General features: G+C 42.7%; 1 protein-coding gene across 2 annotated transcripts; it reads left to right on the top strand.

The window, feature by feature from the left end:
• Positions 1–52: 52 nt before the first annotated feature.
• Positions 53–20,057, top strand: WDR82 (WD repeat domain 82). Of its 2 annotated transcripts, XM_041118729.1 has the most exons (10): positions 53–315; positions 6,010–6,107; positions 9,495–9,561; positions 9,767–9,866; positions 11,539–11,655; positions 12,434–12,589; positions 12,713–12,782; positions 14,626–14,768; positions 16,412–17,268; positions 17,505–20,057. In XM_041118729.1, exons 1-9 carry the CDS (start codon positions 155–157, stop codon positions 16,439–16,441), a joined length of 942 nt encoding a protein of 313 aa, XP_040974663.1. In that variant the 5' UTR covers positions 53–154; the 3' UTR covers positions 16,442–17,268; positions 17,505–20,057. The 2 variants fall into 2 exon arrangements, with proteins under 2 accessions (XP_040974663.1, XP_029899529.1); XM_030043669.2 differs by having other exon boundaries at positions 79–315; positions 16,412–20,057.
• Positions 20,058–20,196: the final 139 nt, after the last annotated feature.

The following is a 20,196-nucleotide window of genomic DNA, read 5'->3' as shown; positions in this document are numbered from 1 at the left end:
CGCCGCCCGCCCCGGCCCGCCGCCCCTCCCCGCCCGCTGCCGATCCCCGCCGCCCCGCGAGGCCCTGCCCGACTGTTCCCGCCGCCGCCCGGAGCCCCGCCCGGCTCCCCTCAGCGCCGCCGCCGCCCTCGGCGCGGCCCGGCCCGGCGGCGGGATGAAGCTGACGGACAACGTGCTGCGGAGCTTCCGCGTGGCCAAGGTCTTCCGCGAGAACTCGGACAAGATCAACTGCTTCGACTTCAGCCCCAACGGCGAGACCGTCATCTCCAGCAGCGACGACGACTCCATCGTTCTCTACGACTGCCAGGAGGGCAAGTGAGTGGCGGGGACCCGGCCAGGCCCGCTCCTCCGCCACGCCGGGACAGGGGGGTGCCTGCCTTCGGGGGGGCTGGGGGAGTTTCTGGGGCAGAGTGGCGCTGCGAGGGCCGCCGGTTTGGCTGCTGCCCGTTGCGGCGTTGGGGGAGAAGCTGTGCCCGGCTCCGCACCGGTGCGACTGCGCTGAGGAGGTGGCAGGTCTGGCTGGTAAGCTTTAGCTTTTCTTTTGTTATTTTTTAGTGTAGGTTCGTAAGTGGAACTGCAGTGACGTCTGACGCGGGGGCGGGGGGGGAAATTATAAACGGTTAAAGTGGGGCGCAGAGATGGGAGCAGCATGGTGTTGTCAGCACTACTGGTGCCTCTGCTTGTTATCTCTGGTAGGTTGGAGCCAGCGACGAGGCTGCAGCCAGCGATGGTAATTTCCCAAGTGTGAGAGAGTTCACTGCTGTGAGAACTAAATAGTTGTTAAGCTTAAGGGGTTTCCAGGCCTCAGGATTGTTACAGATATGCAAACGGACTTCTCCGGCTTCTCTGGGCTTAAGTATCACTAATTAAAATAGAAGAAATTGCTGTGAGCAATGTACAGATGTGCTTTTTTAAATAACCTAATTTGAGCGTAACGTCTTGGATAAATGCTTTAAGCCAGAAGGTGAACATGGTGTGGTGTGTGTTTTACTATAACTTTTAAAACTTGATGGTGTTTTCCTTAAAACCTAGTTCCTAAGTGGTGTCTGGGAACGTTGCAGATAAAGGTGGTCCTCTGTGCTTTAAAGCCTTCTCTCTAGTTGCGTTTTTAACTGTAAAGCACAGTTAAAATACACGTGTGATTTATGTGTCTTCAAACGTTGTCTGAATTTATATTTAATCAGTCAAGGTGTTTATTGATTTATGTTACTTAATGAATTATGGTGTGTGTGTTTCTCACTGAACAGAGTTGCCCAGTTTATCTTTCTTCTTTCATTGATCACACGATGCTTGTCCTGTTTTATTGATAAAACCCCAGAAATCTGCACAGCACTTGAGATATGGTGCTCTTGTTCAGAGGATAAAAGTGTGCAAATAAGACCACCATAACACTTGCAGTTGATGTCTTGGAATGTACGCAAAAGGCATTTGTATTCTGTGAGAGTTGGAACGAATTGAGCCAAATGATGTCATTATTCCATTAAAATCTTTCTCAGTTGGTACAAGTATGCACTTGGCTGCTTTAAATTCTTTTAGATTTTAAGTTTTAATTCTCATGTCCTTCTTGGTGTAGAGATGTAATTCTGAGGTGATTATATTTTTTTTTTTGTGAAGTCAAGACTAGGGAGCATCACAAACATACAGAAAGTGAAAGAAAGACGAGCATGTGTATTGTAGGAGAGAGACTAAAAAGGACAGGGTAACACAGGAATGAAAAAGAAATGGCTTGGGAGTACCAGGAGGTAGATGTGTCAGTGTTGCGTATATTTTCTAGTAAACCAGGTACTCCTAATCCTCCTGCTTTTTCAAGCAGAACCAAGGCATCATACTTGCTGTGTTTGAAAGATTGCATCCTGCATATTCTCTTAATTTTGTAGACCACTTATTATATGTTGCTTTATACTTAACATTTAGTTTGCTTGCTTTGCACGTTAAAGTTGTTGATGTTCCCCATCTGACAGAGAGAACTCTTATTTGAAGTTATTTAATTTTTATGTATGTAAGAACAGGTAGCTTTATACGTATGGTATCTGCCATGGATTGTATTCTAGATCCTAATTATATACAGTAGTAGAAGGGCTGAGTGATGTTAATGCAGATGGTATTGATTGCTCTTCCCCTTTCAAACTTGTAAAGAATAGTTTGATGGGTTGGGAGGCATCTGATCCTTTCATCCCGATCTCCATCTAGTCCTGATGTATGCTTTACAGTCAGAGGGTTTGCTTTAATTAAGTTAAATGTAGAAGATCGATGGTTGTCTACTGCAGTGCTACAGGGCAATGAGAGTAGTTTCATCAAGGTAACCCCTGTTTCAGGATGCATTTCTCTAGTGGTTATAAAATTAATTTGAAAGTGTCTCATGTGCTATCAATTGACTTAAAAGTGTAACTGTGATTTTTAGAGGTACCTAGGGAGGTAAGACACACTTTTTCTCTCACCTGGAAAGTTTTAGCTGTGAATTACTTTGTCACTAGAGATTCATGTGGAGATGAAAAATCAAATCTGTGAATGATCGTTGTTGTGACATGGTGGAATTTGGCAGTTTCAGGCCTATAGTGGTGTGTTGGATTTTTTGTGTTTGTTTTTCTTAAATCACTGTTTCAAGGGTCTGGAACTCTCACCTGCTTGTATATGTCATTGCTAATGAATATAATGGCCAGGAGGAAATGTCCTGGTTGATGGGTTTCAGTATAAGAAACCCTACTTCATCAAACGGCCAGAATGTTAAAACTTTACCCCATGTAAAAGTGGCAAAATTTGTTGGTCGTCCCCCCCCCCCCCGTTAATGAGCACTTCTGCTGGTAGAATTAAAATGCACCTATGTTTGGTTATACTCTTCAGGTACACCCTCACCTAGCTTGCTTTGTTTTGCCATACCAAATTGAGCCATACAGCTACAAGAGTCGTTACCAGTATGACCAAGGTCCATCTCAGTGAACTTCAGTTTCTAAAAGTGTCAGGACAGTTTAAACAGTGATGTGTAGCCAAGGGCTGACAGGACAAGATTGCCTCCTGAAACACAAATTCCCTTACGTATATTCTGAGCTTAGGCAACAAACTTGAAAAATTTGTCCTGCTTCTTCATGAGCATCCAGTAATTTTGGACCTGACATTCCACTTCTGTTTCAAAATGTGTATACAGCTAAATTGTTACTATTATTTTTTTAACCCATTCTGCATCATCAAATACTTCCACAATAGGCTGGCTCAAAAGCATAACCAAGAGGCTTACCTGTGTCTGTTGGGGCTTAAGAATGAAGTCTGAAAACTTCTAGAATGGAGCTGTGTGTTGGGATATACAGCAGTCCTTGAGGCTGGGAACAGGAGGCTTGTGGCTGCAAATTTGTAACCATGGTGTGATATAATGGTGGTCTAGCAAAGGTTTATCTTGTATTTTAGTATATATCAATTGTGTATTATTTATACAAATAAAGAGGTGATGGATCTGGACTCCTGCTTAGCCGTGGTGTTTACTAGACATATCAGTGACCCTGGTTTTGGATGATGGTTTTACCTGCAGTGGTAGTGATTTAAACAAAGGCTTTACCTGCAGTGGTAGTGATTTAAACAAAGGCACAGATACTATTACAAACCTCACCTGTGTTTTGTTTTATGTTTTCATGGAGCACAAGTCTTGTGAGGAGTGGCTGAGGGAACTGGGGTTGTTTAGTCTGGAGAAAAGGAGGCTGAGGGGAGACCTTATTGCTCTCTACAACTACCTGAAAGGAGGTTGTAGTGAGGTGGGTACTGGTCTCTTCTATCAAGTAACTTGTGATGGGACGAGAGGAAATGGCCTCAAGTTGCGCCAGGGGAGGTTTAGATTGGATATTAGAAAAAATGTCTTTACTGAAAGGGTTGTCAGGCATTGGAACAGGCTGCCTATGGAAGTGGTGGAGTCGCCATCCCTGGAGGTGTTCAAAAAACGTGTAGAGGTGGCACTTCAGGACATGGTTTAGTGGGCATCGTGGTGTTGGGTTGATGGTTGGACTCGATCTTAAAGGTCTTTTCCAACCTAAACGATTCTATGGTTCTGTGATTCTATAGCAGATTTGACTGTGATCTCGTAAAGCATTTTTCTTTGATATTGCTTGATTTGCAAGTGGGCTGGATGAATTAACCTTAAACTTGGAATTATGTTTAGTGATTGTGATTTGTTTAAAAAATATGTGAAACTTAGTTCTCTTGTTTGTGTTTTTAAATAGTTGATTGGGAACAGGTGCTCTGTCTTGTGTGAAGTGACATGCTTCTGCTTGTATCAGCTTACATGAAAACTTCACCTTTCTTAAAATGCAGAATTACTTTCTTTCCTTCTTTGTGGTAAATGTGCTTTTGTCCATCTGTCAATCTTTATTGTCTCTGTGTATATTCTTTGGTCTGTATTCATTTATTCTGAATAGAGCTTGTAAGCTTTAAACTGGTCATAGATAAGGAAGAGCCAGACTGGGTGTGAGAGTCTTAGTATGTTTTGAAGTTGGTGGGGTATTTTTGTTGTGGGTTCCCCCCCCCCCCCCCCCCCCTTTGGTCAATAGCATAGCTGAGGTAACTACAGAGGGCAGTATGGGAAAGTACATCAGGCATAATCTTACAGAATTTTGGTGTCTAAAGTTATATTTGCTGTGTTGTTTTCAGTTTGTAGCATGTTTGCATCTGAAAATTGATTTAAAAATCTACTGGAGGAATTGAGGAAGAATCTGTTGAGATTTGGTCTAAGTGGTACGGATGGTGTATGAGTTTTAATTACACTTGCTGTATTGCCTTTTAGTTAGTGGAAGCTTGTCCCCAGCAAGTTCGTTTGAAGTCAAAGCCCTATGGCTTCTGCTGTTTGAGAATTAATCTTTAAGAATGAATGTCTATTTGTTCTGGTATGAAAAGCCTTGAACTTGTGCTCTTGTTTGGGTGTGTCAATTTGAAGCTAATGAAAACAAGGAAAAAGTTGAGCATTTTAGAAATACCTTGTCTGTGGGTGTAGTCTGATAAACTTCTTTTGGCAGCAGTATTGGTTTAAACCACTCCTGCTGTTTGTTTCCATTCCCATGCTGTTGTCTTTGGTTTGTGTTGGTAAAATATTTTGTGGGCCTGTGTAATAACCAGAGTTATGAATTTCTGGATTAAAAATAACTCCTGGAAGAGACTGTATTATTTCTGGTGTTAATTGGTGTCCCCACTGGTTGACTGCCCAGCTTTGAAACCTCTGTGCTACCTCAGCTGAGGAAGAAAGGGGAAGGAGGGTGGTGAAGACCTTGCACTGCTTAAACAGGCATTGCTGCTGCTGCAAGATATGCCTATTAACCAGCTACTTCTAAGTTTACTTTGCACTTTAAATTTCTAGTACTGCAGTACATCACTTGCTTACCAGACCCCTAAAAATCCAGTTCTGTATGTTGTCTTCAATCTCACTAGAATGTCTTTAATTCTGCAAATGTTATATTTGAGTTTCATGCTTCAATTAAGATTGGATATGAGTATAATTCTCCAGTAGTTTGAGAGTCCCTGTGATACCATTGTTTTTATAGACAACTGTTATATATATGTGTTTGTGTTAATACTGAGAAGCCCTATTCTGAATGAGACACCCTGTTCTGGGTTTTGAAGTAACAGAACAAAAAGGCAAATTATTCTCAATCTAAAATAAGCAGCAGATTAATTAGAGATTTGGATGGGCAAGAGAATGAGGAGGCAGTGCTGCTTGACATTAAAGGCTTGTTCTGCTAGCTCCTCGTATTCTTTTTACAGTAGATGTCAGGGGAAAAAGAATTTTTCGAGGAGACAATTAAGTGCATTTTGCAGCTGTTACAGGGAACTCCTCAAGCCTAGGGGTGGTCTTGGAGAAAGCACCAAGGTGCTTGTTTGAAAATCAAACACAAAAGCTTTTCTTTCTTTGTATAAAAACATCTGACTACTTGAAACAATCTGTAATATCTCAATGAAAACAGGCCTTGTTAATGTGGTGAGTTTCAGTTTGAGCTTTTTGTTGCAGTGAGTGCAATTATTTCTGCTTCCTTCTGACAGACCAAAGAGAACGCTGTACAGTAAGAAGTATGGAGTGGACCTCATCAGGTACACACATGCTGCCAACACTGTTGTGTACAGTTCCAATAAAATAGACGGTAAGTGATCCACTGGAGTTGAGCATATTTAATCTTCTTACACTTAAAACTACATGTCTGGATAAATAGCTCTAAAGAGCTGGAAAAAAATTATAGCAACTTTTTAGTGATAAACGTACTGTCAGAGATAGGGGAATGACTGTTCGGCTCTAATGCACAACTGGGTGATATTCCCTCAAGTATGCTGATGTGAGTTTTGTTCACTGCTGCAACAACTAATACAACAATAACATTGTTAGTGTGATAAAAGCTGGGTTCTTGATTCTGCTGTTCACTTTGCTGTTTGATACCAATGCTCTCGGTCAGCATCTGGGCCTTAATTTCTTACACGTGAAATGAGGTAGAAGAAGCATGTGGCCAGAAGGTGGGCTAAACGCCATAGCTCTGTCTGGTACACACACAAGTCAACAGCAAAGGAAGGGAATGTTTTTCCATTCTCTATATGCAGCAAGGAGGGCAGGAAGTTCAGGTAACTCAGCAGATAACCAGCCAAGCCTGGAGGAGGTTACAGAACTCTTCTGAGATTAGCTTTGCTTCTGTTAATCTGTTTTTTCCATGTAATGGACGGAGCACCCATTTTCATGCCATTTCTCCACAGTCAGTGTCTGTGATAGCTACACTCTGTAAATCAGTGACATTGAAGGGTTTCTAGAGCTTCATGGCAGGCTCTCTATTAATGTATTTGAGTTTAATTTAAAATTCAAATATAAGAACTTGCACAGATAGGTACGTTAGCTGTTTCCAACCTTAGGAAGAATTAGTGTTCATTTGAAATTTTGTCTCAGTTTTGTTTGTTGTAGTCAGTGTCGGAGAGTTTTTCAGTGAACAAGTCTCTTAGCACAGCACTTTATAAATGGGTTTTAACATTGTATTTGTAAACTCATAATAATTTCTGCAATAGTGGTTTTGGTTTTTCGTTTGCAGAGATGGAGCTTGACAGTAGAGATACTGGTGCCTTGTGTGTGTGCTAGGTTACTTAAGGAATTTAAAAGAGTATGAATTTAGAGCAGATGGAAGTTAAGAGTTAGGAAGTCAGGTTAAACTAGAACAAGCTGGGCCTGAAACTAGAGGAGCAAGGAAGTTTCCAAGGGAATTGGATTTAATGGTATAAAAGGATTAAAAGTGTGACGGAAAGCACTTGTCTTTTTAGTCTGTTTCACAGCCTACTTATTTTTTTTATTATTATTACTTTCTTATGTCATGTTTCTGACTTGGCTGTTATTTAATTTACGGTTAATTAACAATTAACAATTTAATGAAGCATTTTTAATGCCATTTTGAGTTGTGGAGTTTTTGTTTATAAGCACTGGTAAGCCTTTGAGGAACCAAAACTTAAGAGCCTTCATCCTGCAGGCTAGTGTTATGATAAATACTTGATTAGAAGAAAAGAAAAAGATAGAATGTGAAAGTATGTGTTGCTGTTCTTAACCGTAAGCCTAATAAAACCAGTGTTGTGTTGTCTGTAGGGGTCCAGATACTCTGTAGTCCCTAATACGTGCAGTCTTGGGCAAGGTGCATTGTATTTAACCTGTTACGCTGTTACCAGGAGGGAAAATTAACCCAGGAACGTGTTATAGGAGTGCTGGCACTTGCTCCCAAGCATTTTATGTGTTGGAATTGCTACCAATCCACTTCTGAAGATTTCTTCAAGACCTTTGAACCTAGTTCCTCTTGCCTGATTCCAGGCTGAGGTAGTAGTTTGTACAGTTTGAGGGTCTATGATACCACCCGGTACAGGAGATAACTGTACAGGCCACTGCCTTGCCTGGGACAGAGCACTGCCAACAAAAAGGATCGCAAAGGATCACAGTTCCCCAGTGCTTTCTCTTTAGCAAAGGAAGATGAAATTCTGCATGGATACTTTGGAAATCAGGTAATGACAGCTCTTACAGGAAAAACTAGAGGTGCGTCATAACAGCATGCTTGAAGCATATTGGTTCTAGCCATGATGGGATGTGACACTGGTGGTGGGGATTTCTGTTTTGGATAGTCAGCCCAGGTCACTTAGAGCCTTTCAGAATGGTGTGTCACCAGCATCATGTTTCCAGCTTGATCAGTCAGCTTTAGTTTTCTTGTCAAATACCGGAGGGAGGTCTAGAACTCTCATCTCAGCCTGATGTGAAACCTCAGGGAAAAATGGTAACTTGATCATTTTTTCCCAGAAACTAAGTTTTGCTGAATGAGCCTTTCAAAAAGCTGTGAACACAGTAGCCCTATGAGTATTAAAATGCTCTGTGCATATTGCGTCCTGTTGTCTCTTGTTCTTCTGAGTCAAAAGTAAAAATGTCCTTTTCCCTCAGTTTATCTTTGGAGCCTCAGCCAGCAGGACATGTTAGAGCAGTATGGAATCTTTTGGCACTGTATGGTGCAGGTGCATAATGCCAATCTCTTCCATCCAGCAACAGCTTAAACTAGTGTCTTCTAACTAGTGTGAGAAGGGATTTTGCTGATGCTGCTTTCAGATACCAGAGGTTTAACTTGTGCTCTTCACGTTTCATCACTCAGATGGATCTGCACTTAAAGATTAAAAAGTGGCTTCTGTGCCTTAATAATTGCTTCCTCTTAAAAGGATTTCTTTTAATCTTGGGAGGAAGTCTCAACAGCATCTTCCAAAATTCTGGGCTACTCTTCATATGTTCATCTATACTCAGAATAAAATTAGCACTTGAGAAATGTTGTGGTGCTGCAGTGATTTATTCAATGTATTTTTAAGATTGCTTTAAGTGGGCTAAGCTTTAGATTACTCTTCTGTCCTCCTCTTAAAGCTTAGCTGCTCTAAGTGCAGAGAATGTGTGAAGCTGCTGATTGTCAGATTAAAAAAGAGAAGAGAGATTTGCTACTTTTTAATGGTCTTGTCCTGGCTTTGAAGTTCATGTTTTTATCTTCTCTTTGGCTAAATGCTAGAATTTGCACATTTCCTATGCTTATTGTTTAGTTGGAGACTTACTTGCTGACATGTATGTAGGTAAGACAGCAAGATTCATGCTGTATAGCAAAAAAAAAGTGGTAGTATCAACTTTGTAAATTTGATACTCTCAATTTTGTGAGAATGATGGAATAAAACCTACTGGTACTTAAATTGTAGCAACTTTGAAATTAACTTGCATAAATCACATGACAGTTTGCCTTCAAGTTGTAATATGACTTCATACTGTGGGAAGTATCTTTTCCTGGTGCATGATTTCCAGTTCTGCCTTGGAAACCAAGTTATTTTATGTTGGTTTCTAACTTGATTCTGTTTCAAAGTCTGACTTGAAATCAAATGACCAGACTTACTCACTGTGGCAAGATTGCTGTTGCTGTGGGGAGCAAGTTTACTGCGTGACCACTTTTAGATAACATTGGGTTCGTGGTATAATAAAGCTTATGATTTGTTTATGTTTTCAGATACAATCCGATACCTCTCCCTGCATGACAACAAATACATTCGGTATTTTCCAGGGCATACAAAAAGGTAAGATGTGGCTGGGACACAGTACAGGAGAAATTGAAGTAATGATTGTAAATGAGCTTGAGTTACGTTACACTCGATTCACTCTGGTTTTCGCTTTGTAGAAGTGTTAATGGCAATTACGAGCTTGTACACAACTGTTGGGGTAGGCGTTGCTCCATTCACTTCTTTTGTGTGTCTCTGATGCATGTGGTCTTCTGTGTTGCAGAGTGGTTGCTCTTTCAATGTCTCCAGTGGATGATACATTTATTTCTGGATCCCTTGATAAAACTATTCGACTTTGGGATCTCCGTTCTCCAAATTGTCAGGTAGGATATCAAATTCATGTGCATAGTGTGTTGCATTTTCAGTTAGAAGGATGAAAGATGGATGTGTGCTTGTTATAAAACAAAAACACTGCCAGAAATGTATGGTGATGATTTAGTGTTGACACCTTCCTGGAATGCTGAAGGAGCCTCGATCGCAAATCTTTGTGAAATATGTATGTCGCATTGTGTAACACCACTCACTTTCACCTATGTCTCTGCTGGAGAGGCACTGGGAAGAGCAAGAAGTAACACTCAGAGCTGATGAAACAAGAGTGGTGTCATCAGCTTGTTCATCAGGTTGCTACCCCATGCAGAGAGTGTTCTCTTAGCTGGCATCTCTCTTGGGTTGGGAATGCATCTTATCTGAGTGTTTATGGTGTGTGTTTAAAATTGATGCCTTGATGCAATTAAATTTGATGAAGCAGCTGATGATCTAAAGTAACACAGAAGCTACATGGTCTATCCCCTCCTTGCATCACCTTTATTGTTCATCAGACCTGTTTGTGAGCAAATTTAACTTTCTAGCAAGGCAAACCCCTATTTGTCTTTATTTATTTTGCTGGAATACTTTACTTTTTTAGTGGAAGCAGGCTTTGTGTAGGCTGAGAAAAGTACCAGAGCTGGCAGCAGGGGCAGGAATGAAAGACTAAGAGTAGTATCTCCACCTTTTATTTGTGATGAGCTGTTTTGTCCCTATATCTGGACACGTAGTGTTCTCTCATATTTTCCCATCTCACTGGGACCCTTTTGCTTACGAGAGAGGGCTATTTACTTAGTCCAGATGGTGTAACTGTAAATGCAAAAGGAAGAAAAGGTTACATTTCTTACAAAATGGTTTTATCTGTCTTAAAACCAAGCTTTTTCTGACAAGAAATGTTAATTTTGCCTTTCTCCAGGAATATGCCTTTAATGCCAACGTGTAAGTTTCCCTTGGGATAAATCTCAATCTCAGAGTCGCTACAGATGAGATAGGGTTGTAAATTCAGTAGTAATTTTGAGATTTATGCTAGTGCCTGAAGTTGTAAGAATGGTAAAACTAGGACTTGTAACTGGAAGCTGCATCCAGCAAAGGTTGGGAAACAGGTTGAGAAAGTGCTACTTGTAATTTTCAATTTGTCCATGAGATGGCAGCCGTAGTGCCTAGAAATATTACTGGCAAACCCTGAATATTGGCTAGCTTACTGAGCGAGCTAGCCTTCAGAGAGCACAGGGAAAACTGACATAAATTGGAAGGAAGAGAGTAGTAGTAAAATCTCTAGACTGCTCTAGAGAAGAATGGTATTTCAGAAATGCAGAAACTTCGTAAATGTATTGTTGATTTAATCAAAGATGTGTTCTTATTTATGTGGATACAGTTACATAAAGACATCTGGCTAACACGCACAGACCTGCCAGTCAGGATACAGTGGATGACAGCTCAAATGAGGTCTTGATTTGTTGTAATGTAAACTTTGTCATTGCAGCAAACTGGAAGCTCCGTATGATGACCTGAAGTAGTCAGAGTTGCTTTTGAGAAGCTGAGTTCTGAACCTTCATAAAACCTCAATATTTACAATTGAAATTCAGTTGTTCTCCCCGTAGGCTGCTGTCCTGCTCATAGCAGGCTCAAAGGGTGGTGGTAGAAATGTGAGCATCAGTTTCGCAAAATAATTTGGACTTCTTCATTTTCTAGGGTTTAATGCATCTCCAGGGGAAGCCCGTGTGTTCTTTTGACCCAGAAGGGTTGATTTTTGCTGCCGGAGTAAATTCTGAAATGGTGAAGCTTTACGATCTCCGTTCTTTTGACAAGGTGAGCTACCCTAACTTCACTTCTTACACTTTTTAGCTTGCAAGAAGTAGTCTAAACTCAGTGCTCAGAGGCTGGATTTCTTTACTCCAGCTTACTATCTGGGGTGCCTACTTGGCACCCAGACAGTTTTCAGTAAGTACACATCTCACAGATAGAAAGGGATACGTGCTGTCACCAAATCCCAAGATCCACTCTTGAACCAGTGTTAAAGTTTACTTCTGCTAACTCTAACCTGTTCCAAACTCCTGTTTAGGCTTTTTGTTGTTGTTGGGTTTTGGTGTTTTGCGGGTTTTTTTCTTGCTGCTTATTCTGGAAGAACACTGGCAAAGGTGGAGCCAGGATTGTCGGAAGGTAATTGGGTGGCCAGCTGAACTGGCTAAGCACTGAGCATAGTTAGTTCCATGGTTTTCAAAAGTCAGATGACAATAATACTGTCTCAGGCTCTTTCTCTAAATTCAGTTAGCAGCCCTGTTTGAAAACTTCATTGTACCTAAAATTAATTTCTGCTGTTGAATGTGGTAGAGTATGGGACTGTTTGTTATTGAAACGCCCTACTGTGGCTCTCTTTTGCTATGGAAACTGTGGATTCATACTTCTTTGAAACTTACACATGCAGTGACATGTTTTTGCCATGACGCTTTCCTTTGGTATCTTAGGACTAAAGATTTTCTCCTGAAAAACCTTAAACTTTTTCCTGAGCTAAGGTTAAAAGCAGACTCTTATTAGCAGCAATGCATAGAGTCTACATCTTATTTCCCTTTTTGTTTTTTCTTTCAAGGGCCCATTTGCTACCTTTAAGATGCAGTATGATAGAACATGTGAGTGGACAGGCCTGAAGTTCAGTAATGATGGCAAACTCATCCTCATATCGACTAATGGAGGGTTTATTCGACTGATTGATGCCTTTAAAGGAGCTATCCTGCATACGTTTGGGGTGAGCATGTTGCCTGTGTTACCTGCTTGAAAGTTGGTGTTAGTTTTGGGAGCACGTGCCCTTTGGTTGTGAGATTACTGTGGACACACTCTCTACTACATACTCTCCTGTTTTGTGCCATAGGGTTATAACAATAGTAAGGCTGTCACACTGGAGGCATCATTCACACCAGACTCTCAGTTCATCATGATAGGTAAGATAATTATTCTTGGAAAGAATTTCAGTGCTCTGAAATTAGGTGTATTACGTAGGACTAAAGTTGTGTCTGTTGGGAAGCAAGATGTATTTAAATAATACAACGCAGCTGTAAGCTTTCTTTGCATTGACAGTTTTGTTTTGTTAGTTTACTCAGCATTTTCTAGACCGAAATATAAATGAGCCTGCAAGACTTTTATTTTTTCCTTTATATACGAATGCTAGTCCAGAAAAGAAACCAGCAAACTGTTGTAATGTGTGGAGACCTGTCACATAATTTGTGTCAATGATCCTCACCCTGTGGCTGGATGTGCTCACGTGCTGCCTCAAAGTGTTTTGGGGCTGTATGTTGTGACCTTCCCTCCATTGCCTGATGAGCAAGGCACCTGTCTGTGCTTGGGTGATTGGTCTTGTAGCCTGGTGTGTTTGTACAGCTCTCAGGGACATTCCTGCACTGGTGATGTGCTGGGGCAGCTGCATTTTGTTCGTGTGGCTCTTGTAAACCCCCATGTCTGTGGAACAAGCTCTGCTTAAGCCTTGATAGAAGCAGCAGACATCAGCCTGATGGCTCCTAGCATATGATTCCTCTGGCCCAGGCCCCCTTCCTCACCCCCTGCAGGAGGGACTCTTGAGTGAAGTGGGTTGCAAAAAGCAGTTGCAACTGCTGTAGAGCCTGGTGCTGCAGGTTGGGGACCCCAAGGTAAGCACTTCAGTCACTCTGCTACACTCTGCTGCCTGACAGGACCTGTGAACACAAGTCAGATGCATCTGTGTGGTGCTGCCCTCTCCTAGCACTTTGGGGTTTTTTGTTCTTATTTATATGGCTGGTACGTCAAATATGTTTAACTTTGTGGTAACTGGTATCCGGATCCTCATTTTTCCTGGATGAGCGATGGTCTTGGCAAAACTTTCTTTTTTGTTCTGGCTGAGAACTTCCTGATTTCAGAGAAGGGAGGTGGGGTTTTTTGTTTAGTCTGTCTCTGGAGAGCATGTTATTGCACGTATTTACCTTCCTGTTGTGCCCTTCTAATTGAAAACTATACTGGAAGAAGTTCCAAAACACTTATTTCTGTTCAGTTTTTACATATGGTTAAGTTGTACCTTGGGCTTCTTAATTTTTCTTCCCTGAAAGGCTATATATACAGATACACAAGCAGAAGAAACTTCCTTGCATTTTTATTAGGAATCCTATTTAAAATGAGACTAAAGCAGAATTGAATTACAAAAATGTTAAGTGCCCAGCCTCAGACTTTGCAAAATGCCATTTTGAAGTGAAAAACCTGTCCTGTTATAGCAATGTGGAGAGTCGACATCTCCAGTGAAGCCTCTGGTATTTGGCATAGTGCATTGAAATCTGGTTATCTTCAATGGTGAAGGCTTTGATTTGATTCTGTGCCTACCAAGTGAAATATTTACCTCCTTCTGTGCCTGAACTGAGAACTTGTGTGAACAATGACTCTTACACTCAGCTTTTGGCCTCTCACACATAGGTGCAAGTTGGCAAGGGTCTTTCTTCCTTAGTTGGATGGTGTCAGCTCTCCTTTTCTACTGGGTGACCATAGTTGTTAACCTCTTTGCCAGAATAGTATTGCACTGTGTTGCACAGTTGAGTCTCTGCAGTGCAAAGATATAAACCTGCTGTTTGGGTACAGGTGTGTAAACTCTAGTGATGTTTTGTAAATACTCTAGTGATAGATACTTTGAGAATTTTAAAGGTTAAGCTATGAAGACAAGGCATGCTTGTTCCTACAGTTCTCTGACAGAAAAGGTTAGGTTCTTCATTTTCTCTGCTGGCCTCTCCAATGTATCTTGTGTATCTTCTTTTCCACTCCTGCCTGCAGGTTCAGAGGATGGGAAGATTCATGTTTGGAATGGGGAAAGTGGGATGAAGGTGGCTGTGCTGGATGGGAAACACACAGGTCCTATAACCTGTCTGCAATTCAATCCAAAATTCATGACTTTTGCTAGTGCATGTTCCAATATGGTAAGGAAAGTGTTTTAAGTTCCTCCTAGCTCACTGAGGTGCTGACCATTTTAGAAATTAATCTGAGGAGGCTCAGTGCCACTGATGGATAGTTCCTTGGGCTTTGGTGAGAGCCAGGCCCCTGTCTGTTATGCCTTAATTGTGCCTTACCTGGCAGGTAGATATGTGGGGCAGCACACCTGGCAAGCCAGTGTTTGAACACACACGTGAAAGCAGAGAAGTGAGTGAATGCATGTGCAGAAGTACGAGTTCTTTAGGTCACTGTACATGGTGGTATTTTCAGTTTGTTAAGACTGGCTTACTCTGGAGAATGTGTAATGCAAACCAAACCAGCTGTGTTGGGTTGACCCTGGCTGAATGCCAGGTGCCCACCAAAGCTGCTCTGTCGGCCCCATCAGCTGGACAGGGGAGAGAATACAATGAAAGCCTTGTGGGTTGAGATAAGGACAGGGCGAGATCACTTACTAATTACTGTCATGGGCAAAACAAAGTCAGCTTGGGGAAAATTAACTTAATTTATTACCAATCAAATCAGAGTAGGGTAATAAGAAATAAAACCAAATCTTAAAACACCTTCCCCCCACCACTCCCTTCTTCCTGGTCGCAACTTCACTCCTGATTTTCTCTACCTCCTCCACTCAGCAGCACGGGGAATGGGGGTTATGGTCAGTTCATCACATGTTGTCTCAGCTGCTCCTTCCTTTGCAGGGGGAGGACTCCTCACACTCTTCCCCTGCTCCAGCTTGGGGTCTCTCCCATGAGGGACAGTCCTCCATGAACTTCTCCAATGTGGGTCCTTCCCACGGGCAGCAGTTCTTCATGAACTGCTCCAGGTTGAGTCCCTTCCATGGCATGCAGTCCTTCGGGAGCACATTGCTCCAGCATGGGTCCCCTGTGGAGTCACAAGTCCAGCCAGAAAAACCTGCTCCAACGTGGGCTCCCCTCTCCATGGGGCCACAGGTCCTGCCAGGAGCCTGCTCCAGCATGGGCTTCCCCATAAGGTCACAGCCTCCTTCGGGCATCCCCCTGCGCCGGTGTGGGGTATCCACCACAGGCTGCAGGTGGAGATCTGCTCCACTGTGGACCCCCATAGGCTGCAGGGGGACAGCCTGCCTCACCATGGTCTTCACCATGGCCTGCAGGGGAATCTCTGCTCCAGCACCTGGAGCATCTCCTCCCCCTCCTTCTTCACTGACCTTGGTGTCTGCAGGATTTTTTTTATCTCACATATTCTCACTCCTCACTCTGGCTGCAGTTTCTGTTGTGCAGCAGCTTTTTTTCCTTCTTAAATATGTTATCCCAGAAGCACTACCACTGTCGCTGATGGGCTCAGCCTTGGCCAGTGGCGGGTCCGTCTTGGAGCCAGCTGGCATTGGCTCTATCAGACATGGGGGAAGCTTCTAGCAGCTTCTCTCAGAAGCCACCCCTGTAGCCCCCCCACTACCAGAACCTTGCCATGCAAACCCAATACACCAGTGTAAGCAAGGATTGTAACCTTAAACTGCTGGGAGGCTGTTGCTGCCTCTTTGGTAGTCTCTGCCTGTGTGCTTATAGAAGGTAGCAGTGATCAGCTCCTACAGTGTGCTGTAGGAGAGATTTGTGTTCTGCTCTGTAAAAAATGTTTTTTATTTCCTCTTTTGTAGGCCTTCTGGTTGCCAACTATTGACGACTAATTCCTACGCTGCAGCTGCTGTCAGATGACTTCCATACTGCTAACAGCAGCACATCATTGCAAGCATAGTATTGGAATTGCCTAGGTCTCCTAGACTGCATTCCTGTTCCTGCATATGTTTCCATATGTCTTACCTTTATTTGCTGCATTCCTTTGCGAGGACTCCTCCACTTGGCCTCCTAGCATGTTCAGAAGCGGCATGCTACACGTTCTTACCTTCCAGTCTGTGCCCAGCAGGCTTCAGCTGAAGTTGGAACTGACACAGTATTATTTCTAAGAGCAATGAAGCCTGTTTTATTTACAAAATGTTTGTGGCATTTTTTTAAGCTGTAATTGTGTGTTTTCCTTCTGTAAGTGCACAAGGCTATTGATGTTTCAAGGTGGAACGTGCAGTTCCTTCCCTTAAGTGCACGTTTTTCACATCTGGGATCTCTCTGGTTTCACTGCAGTCCACAGATGCAAAGTTACTTCTGTGCCAAATGTGAACACTGACAGTTTTCAACTTAAACAGCAGATGCTGGATTCTCTTGCAGTGGAACACGCACCGAAAGAGTGGATGACTAAATCTACATGATACACCCTGTCATCCTTTTTTTGGCGATTTAGTGTGCAACAAACCATACAGGTTTTGTCCACAGCCAGAGCTTGGCGAAGCCTCCCTGCTGTTTGCTGTGCCGGCATCCCGGAGGGCACAGACAGTACTGATGAGGTCCGGTCAGTGTCCCAAGCAATAAAGGAGTCTGTCAGCAGGAAGATGGAGAAACCAAACTGAGACTGAAAGCACAGTCTGCCTGTGTATCTTATGTATCATCTTGGCTGATCTTAATTGTAAATATCATGGGGGGGAGGGCAGTGGGAATGGGCCATATTTTTTTACTTCTAGATATTAAAGAATATGATGTGGGCCAGTATTGTGGGGTGTCTAGGCTGTTTACCTTCACCAATGCAGTTTTCCCCTCGTTTGTAAATAAGCTCCATTAAATTCTCCCCACACCAGGCTTAGACCTGTATCCCTTTGTTGATAAAACTGACATGCAGTTAGCTCACCATGCATTTTGTTACAGGTCCTGCAGGTTTTCAGTGATAGCCCCAAAAGAGTGACGCTTCCTTTGTCAGACGGTGTCTTCAGAACTGAATTTTAAAAATCTTACATGTGACCATGCTGTCTCTGCTTTGCTGTGGCTCTGCTCCAAGGAATGCCCCTGCAAAGAGACAGGAGGGACGTGCCCTCGCTGCTCGAGAGGGCCTTGTGGGCAAATGGTACAGAAAGGCTGGCAAGCTGGTCTTCAAGCCTGGTTCCAGTTTCTTTTTCCTGAAACGCTGCATTGATCAAATGCATCCACCAGCAGGCTGGGACAGGCTTGGCATAAACATGGTGTTCATTGTATTATTGCCTTTCCAAACATACTTGGTTTTATGTGCTGGGTCACAGCTTGGAAAGTTGATTCTTTCCCTTGCCTGTCATGTGTGCTTCCCCTTTCCTAAATGTAAAGTGCTGGTAAGGTAAGGTGACAAGCACAGTAGTGGGCATGTTCTCTCTGCTCTCAAGTGCCAGTCCATACAGGAGAACCATGCTCAGGCATTTTACCTTAGGTCAGTTGTCTGGATGTTCCCCTATTACAGCAAAGTTAGTCTCAAGTGTGGAGCCCTGTATATAATTTGCATCATGTCTCCCTGGAAAAGTAAATTGGCTTGTAGAACAGCTGCTTCTGTTTTGCTTTTCCTTGCCCCCTTTTTTTTTTTTTTTTTTTCTTTCCCCACAGCCCTTGTCAGTGAAATGTGCTGTGCCAAGAGCTGGGGATGGCAAACGAGCATTTCTCTGCTGCTGGCTCCTTTAAAGTAGCAGCGCATGCCTGGGACAGTCAGCAGGAGGACTGCCTGCATGAGGCAGTCTGATAAACTTTGAGTCTGGATTGATGCTGTGGTTGAAGCTTCTCCTTAGGCTCTGCGGCTTGCCTTTGCTGATGCTACCACACAAGGAGCCATTTCTAATGGCACAGGGCAGTGATGTGAGTTTGCCGTCCTCCAGACTGGAAGAGGGAAGGGAACAGCGGACTGATGCTTTCCGTCTTGCCAAACGGGCCCGCTGTTGGAGATACAGATGAGAGATTCATACTATTACACCCGCATCCCTCTTCCCGTACTGTCCCACCATCACCTATAAATGCCCAGCAGGAAGGGAGATGGTTATCTCAGTCCTCACAGTTGACTAGTTTTCCACAGCCACCTCTTCAACTCAGTATTGTTGCATTTCAGGCTGCTTGGTGCTATTTTACCTTCGTTGGTGTTTCCATAAGCAGCTGTATTTTGCAGTGGTTTGTAATGTACAGGTATTTGGGGTTTGTAGTGCATTTTAACAGTTAAAATTCAGCGTTCAGTAGCAAGTCATGTTTCAGGGTTTTACTAAGTCTGTTGCCTGAGAAAGTGAACAGATAGCCTCCAGCCATTTTTCTTACTACTTTTCACAGGGAAGCATTTAGGAGTCTTTTATTCTAAAAATGCTCTTTGCTAATGTGGTTTGAGCACTTGTCTAAAGATTTGTTCAGCTTGCAGTGTTGTAAAACATTGTGCGTTGCAGCATGAAATGTTTAAGAAGAAGAGGACCAAAGGACCAATCTAGAAGGACATATACACTAAGAACACCAGTGGCTTTCTGGAGTGAAGATAAATTTACAGGTTTGTGCACAACACAGCACTAATGCTCAGTTCAAAATTAAAGCTGAATGCCTTCCCAGGGCTGATTGCCACCCACACAGGCAAATACATCTTGGTTGATGTAGGACTGAGTGTTTTCCATCTGCTTTTAAAAGAGGGAAATGTACCAAGTATTGTCAAGGAACTTGAGTATCATGTGTTTTTGGAAGGTTAGACAGGAAAGGTGAATAAAGCTTTTAGCTTCCAGCTTCTATGTGCTTCTCTAAAAGTTTCAGGACTGCAATTCCTGTGCTCTTCAGGGCAGCCAGCTAATGAGAAACAGACCTCATTAAAAACCGCACTCCCAGGTCTAACAGTGTCCAACTTTATGTAAAGCCAAGCAGGAAACAACATTCCCCTTCCAAATTTGACATTTAAAAGGTGAGTCCCCCATCATGTTATTTGGTATGGAGTAAAGTCTTCAAAACAAGGGGGAAGTGAGACTCAGCAGCTCACCTCTAAATAGGCAGTGGTGGCGGCTGAGCACATCTGCTTGGCCTGTAGGAGATTTGGGGTGTAATTCCCTTCTCCAAGTTAGTCTTTGAGAGAGATTTTTTTGTTGTTTTTTTTTTTTTTTTTTTTTTTTTTAATCGAGGCTCCCAAGTCCTTGGTTAATGTCCCAACCCCTGCTCTGGGGGACACAGGAGCAATTGAGTGAACAAATCTGGAAGCAGCAGCAGTGTATCTTTTCCAATGCCTTGACTGTATTTGCACTTTAAGAGATTTCACGAGGGGCTAGGATCCTGGTGAGCCTTTCGGAAACTGGTCTCTTTGGTCGTGAGCTGGTATGGGGAGTTTGACTCCTAGGTGGTATCTGCCAGATGAGTGTAAATACATAAAGTCAAATTATGCTTTGTCACAAAATACTACGTATGTGGAGAATTCAATGTTGTGCCTGTACTAATAAATATTTTGTAGAGAGATCACAGAGTGCTGTAAATTCTGCATTTGTCTGGTGTGATACAACTTGCTGGTTTCTTAGAGGGGGAATGGGAAAATCATCCATGTTTTTTAAAAGCCCCTTTGTTTTGGAAAGTCAGAAGCTTTGTAGTGGAAGTTGTG

The sequence above is a fragment of the Aquila chrysaetos genome, chromosome 20 (genome assembly GCF_900496995.4).
Source record: "Aquila chrysaetos chrysaetos chromosome 20, bAquChr1.4, whole genome shotgun sequence".
NCBI lineage: Eukaryota > Metazoa > Chordata > Aves > Accipitriformes > Accipitridae > Aquila > Aquila chrysaetos.
This window is presented reverse-complemented; position numbering and strand designations above follow the sequence as displayed.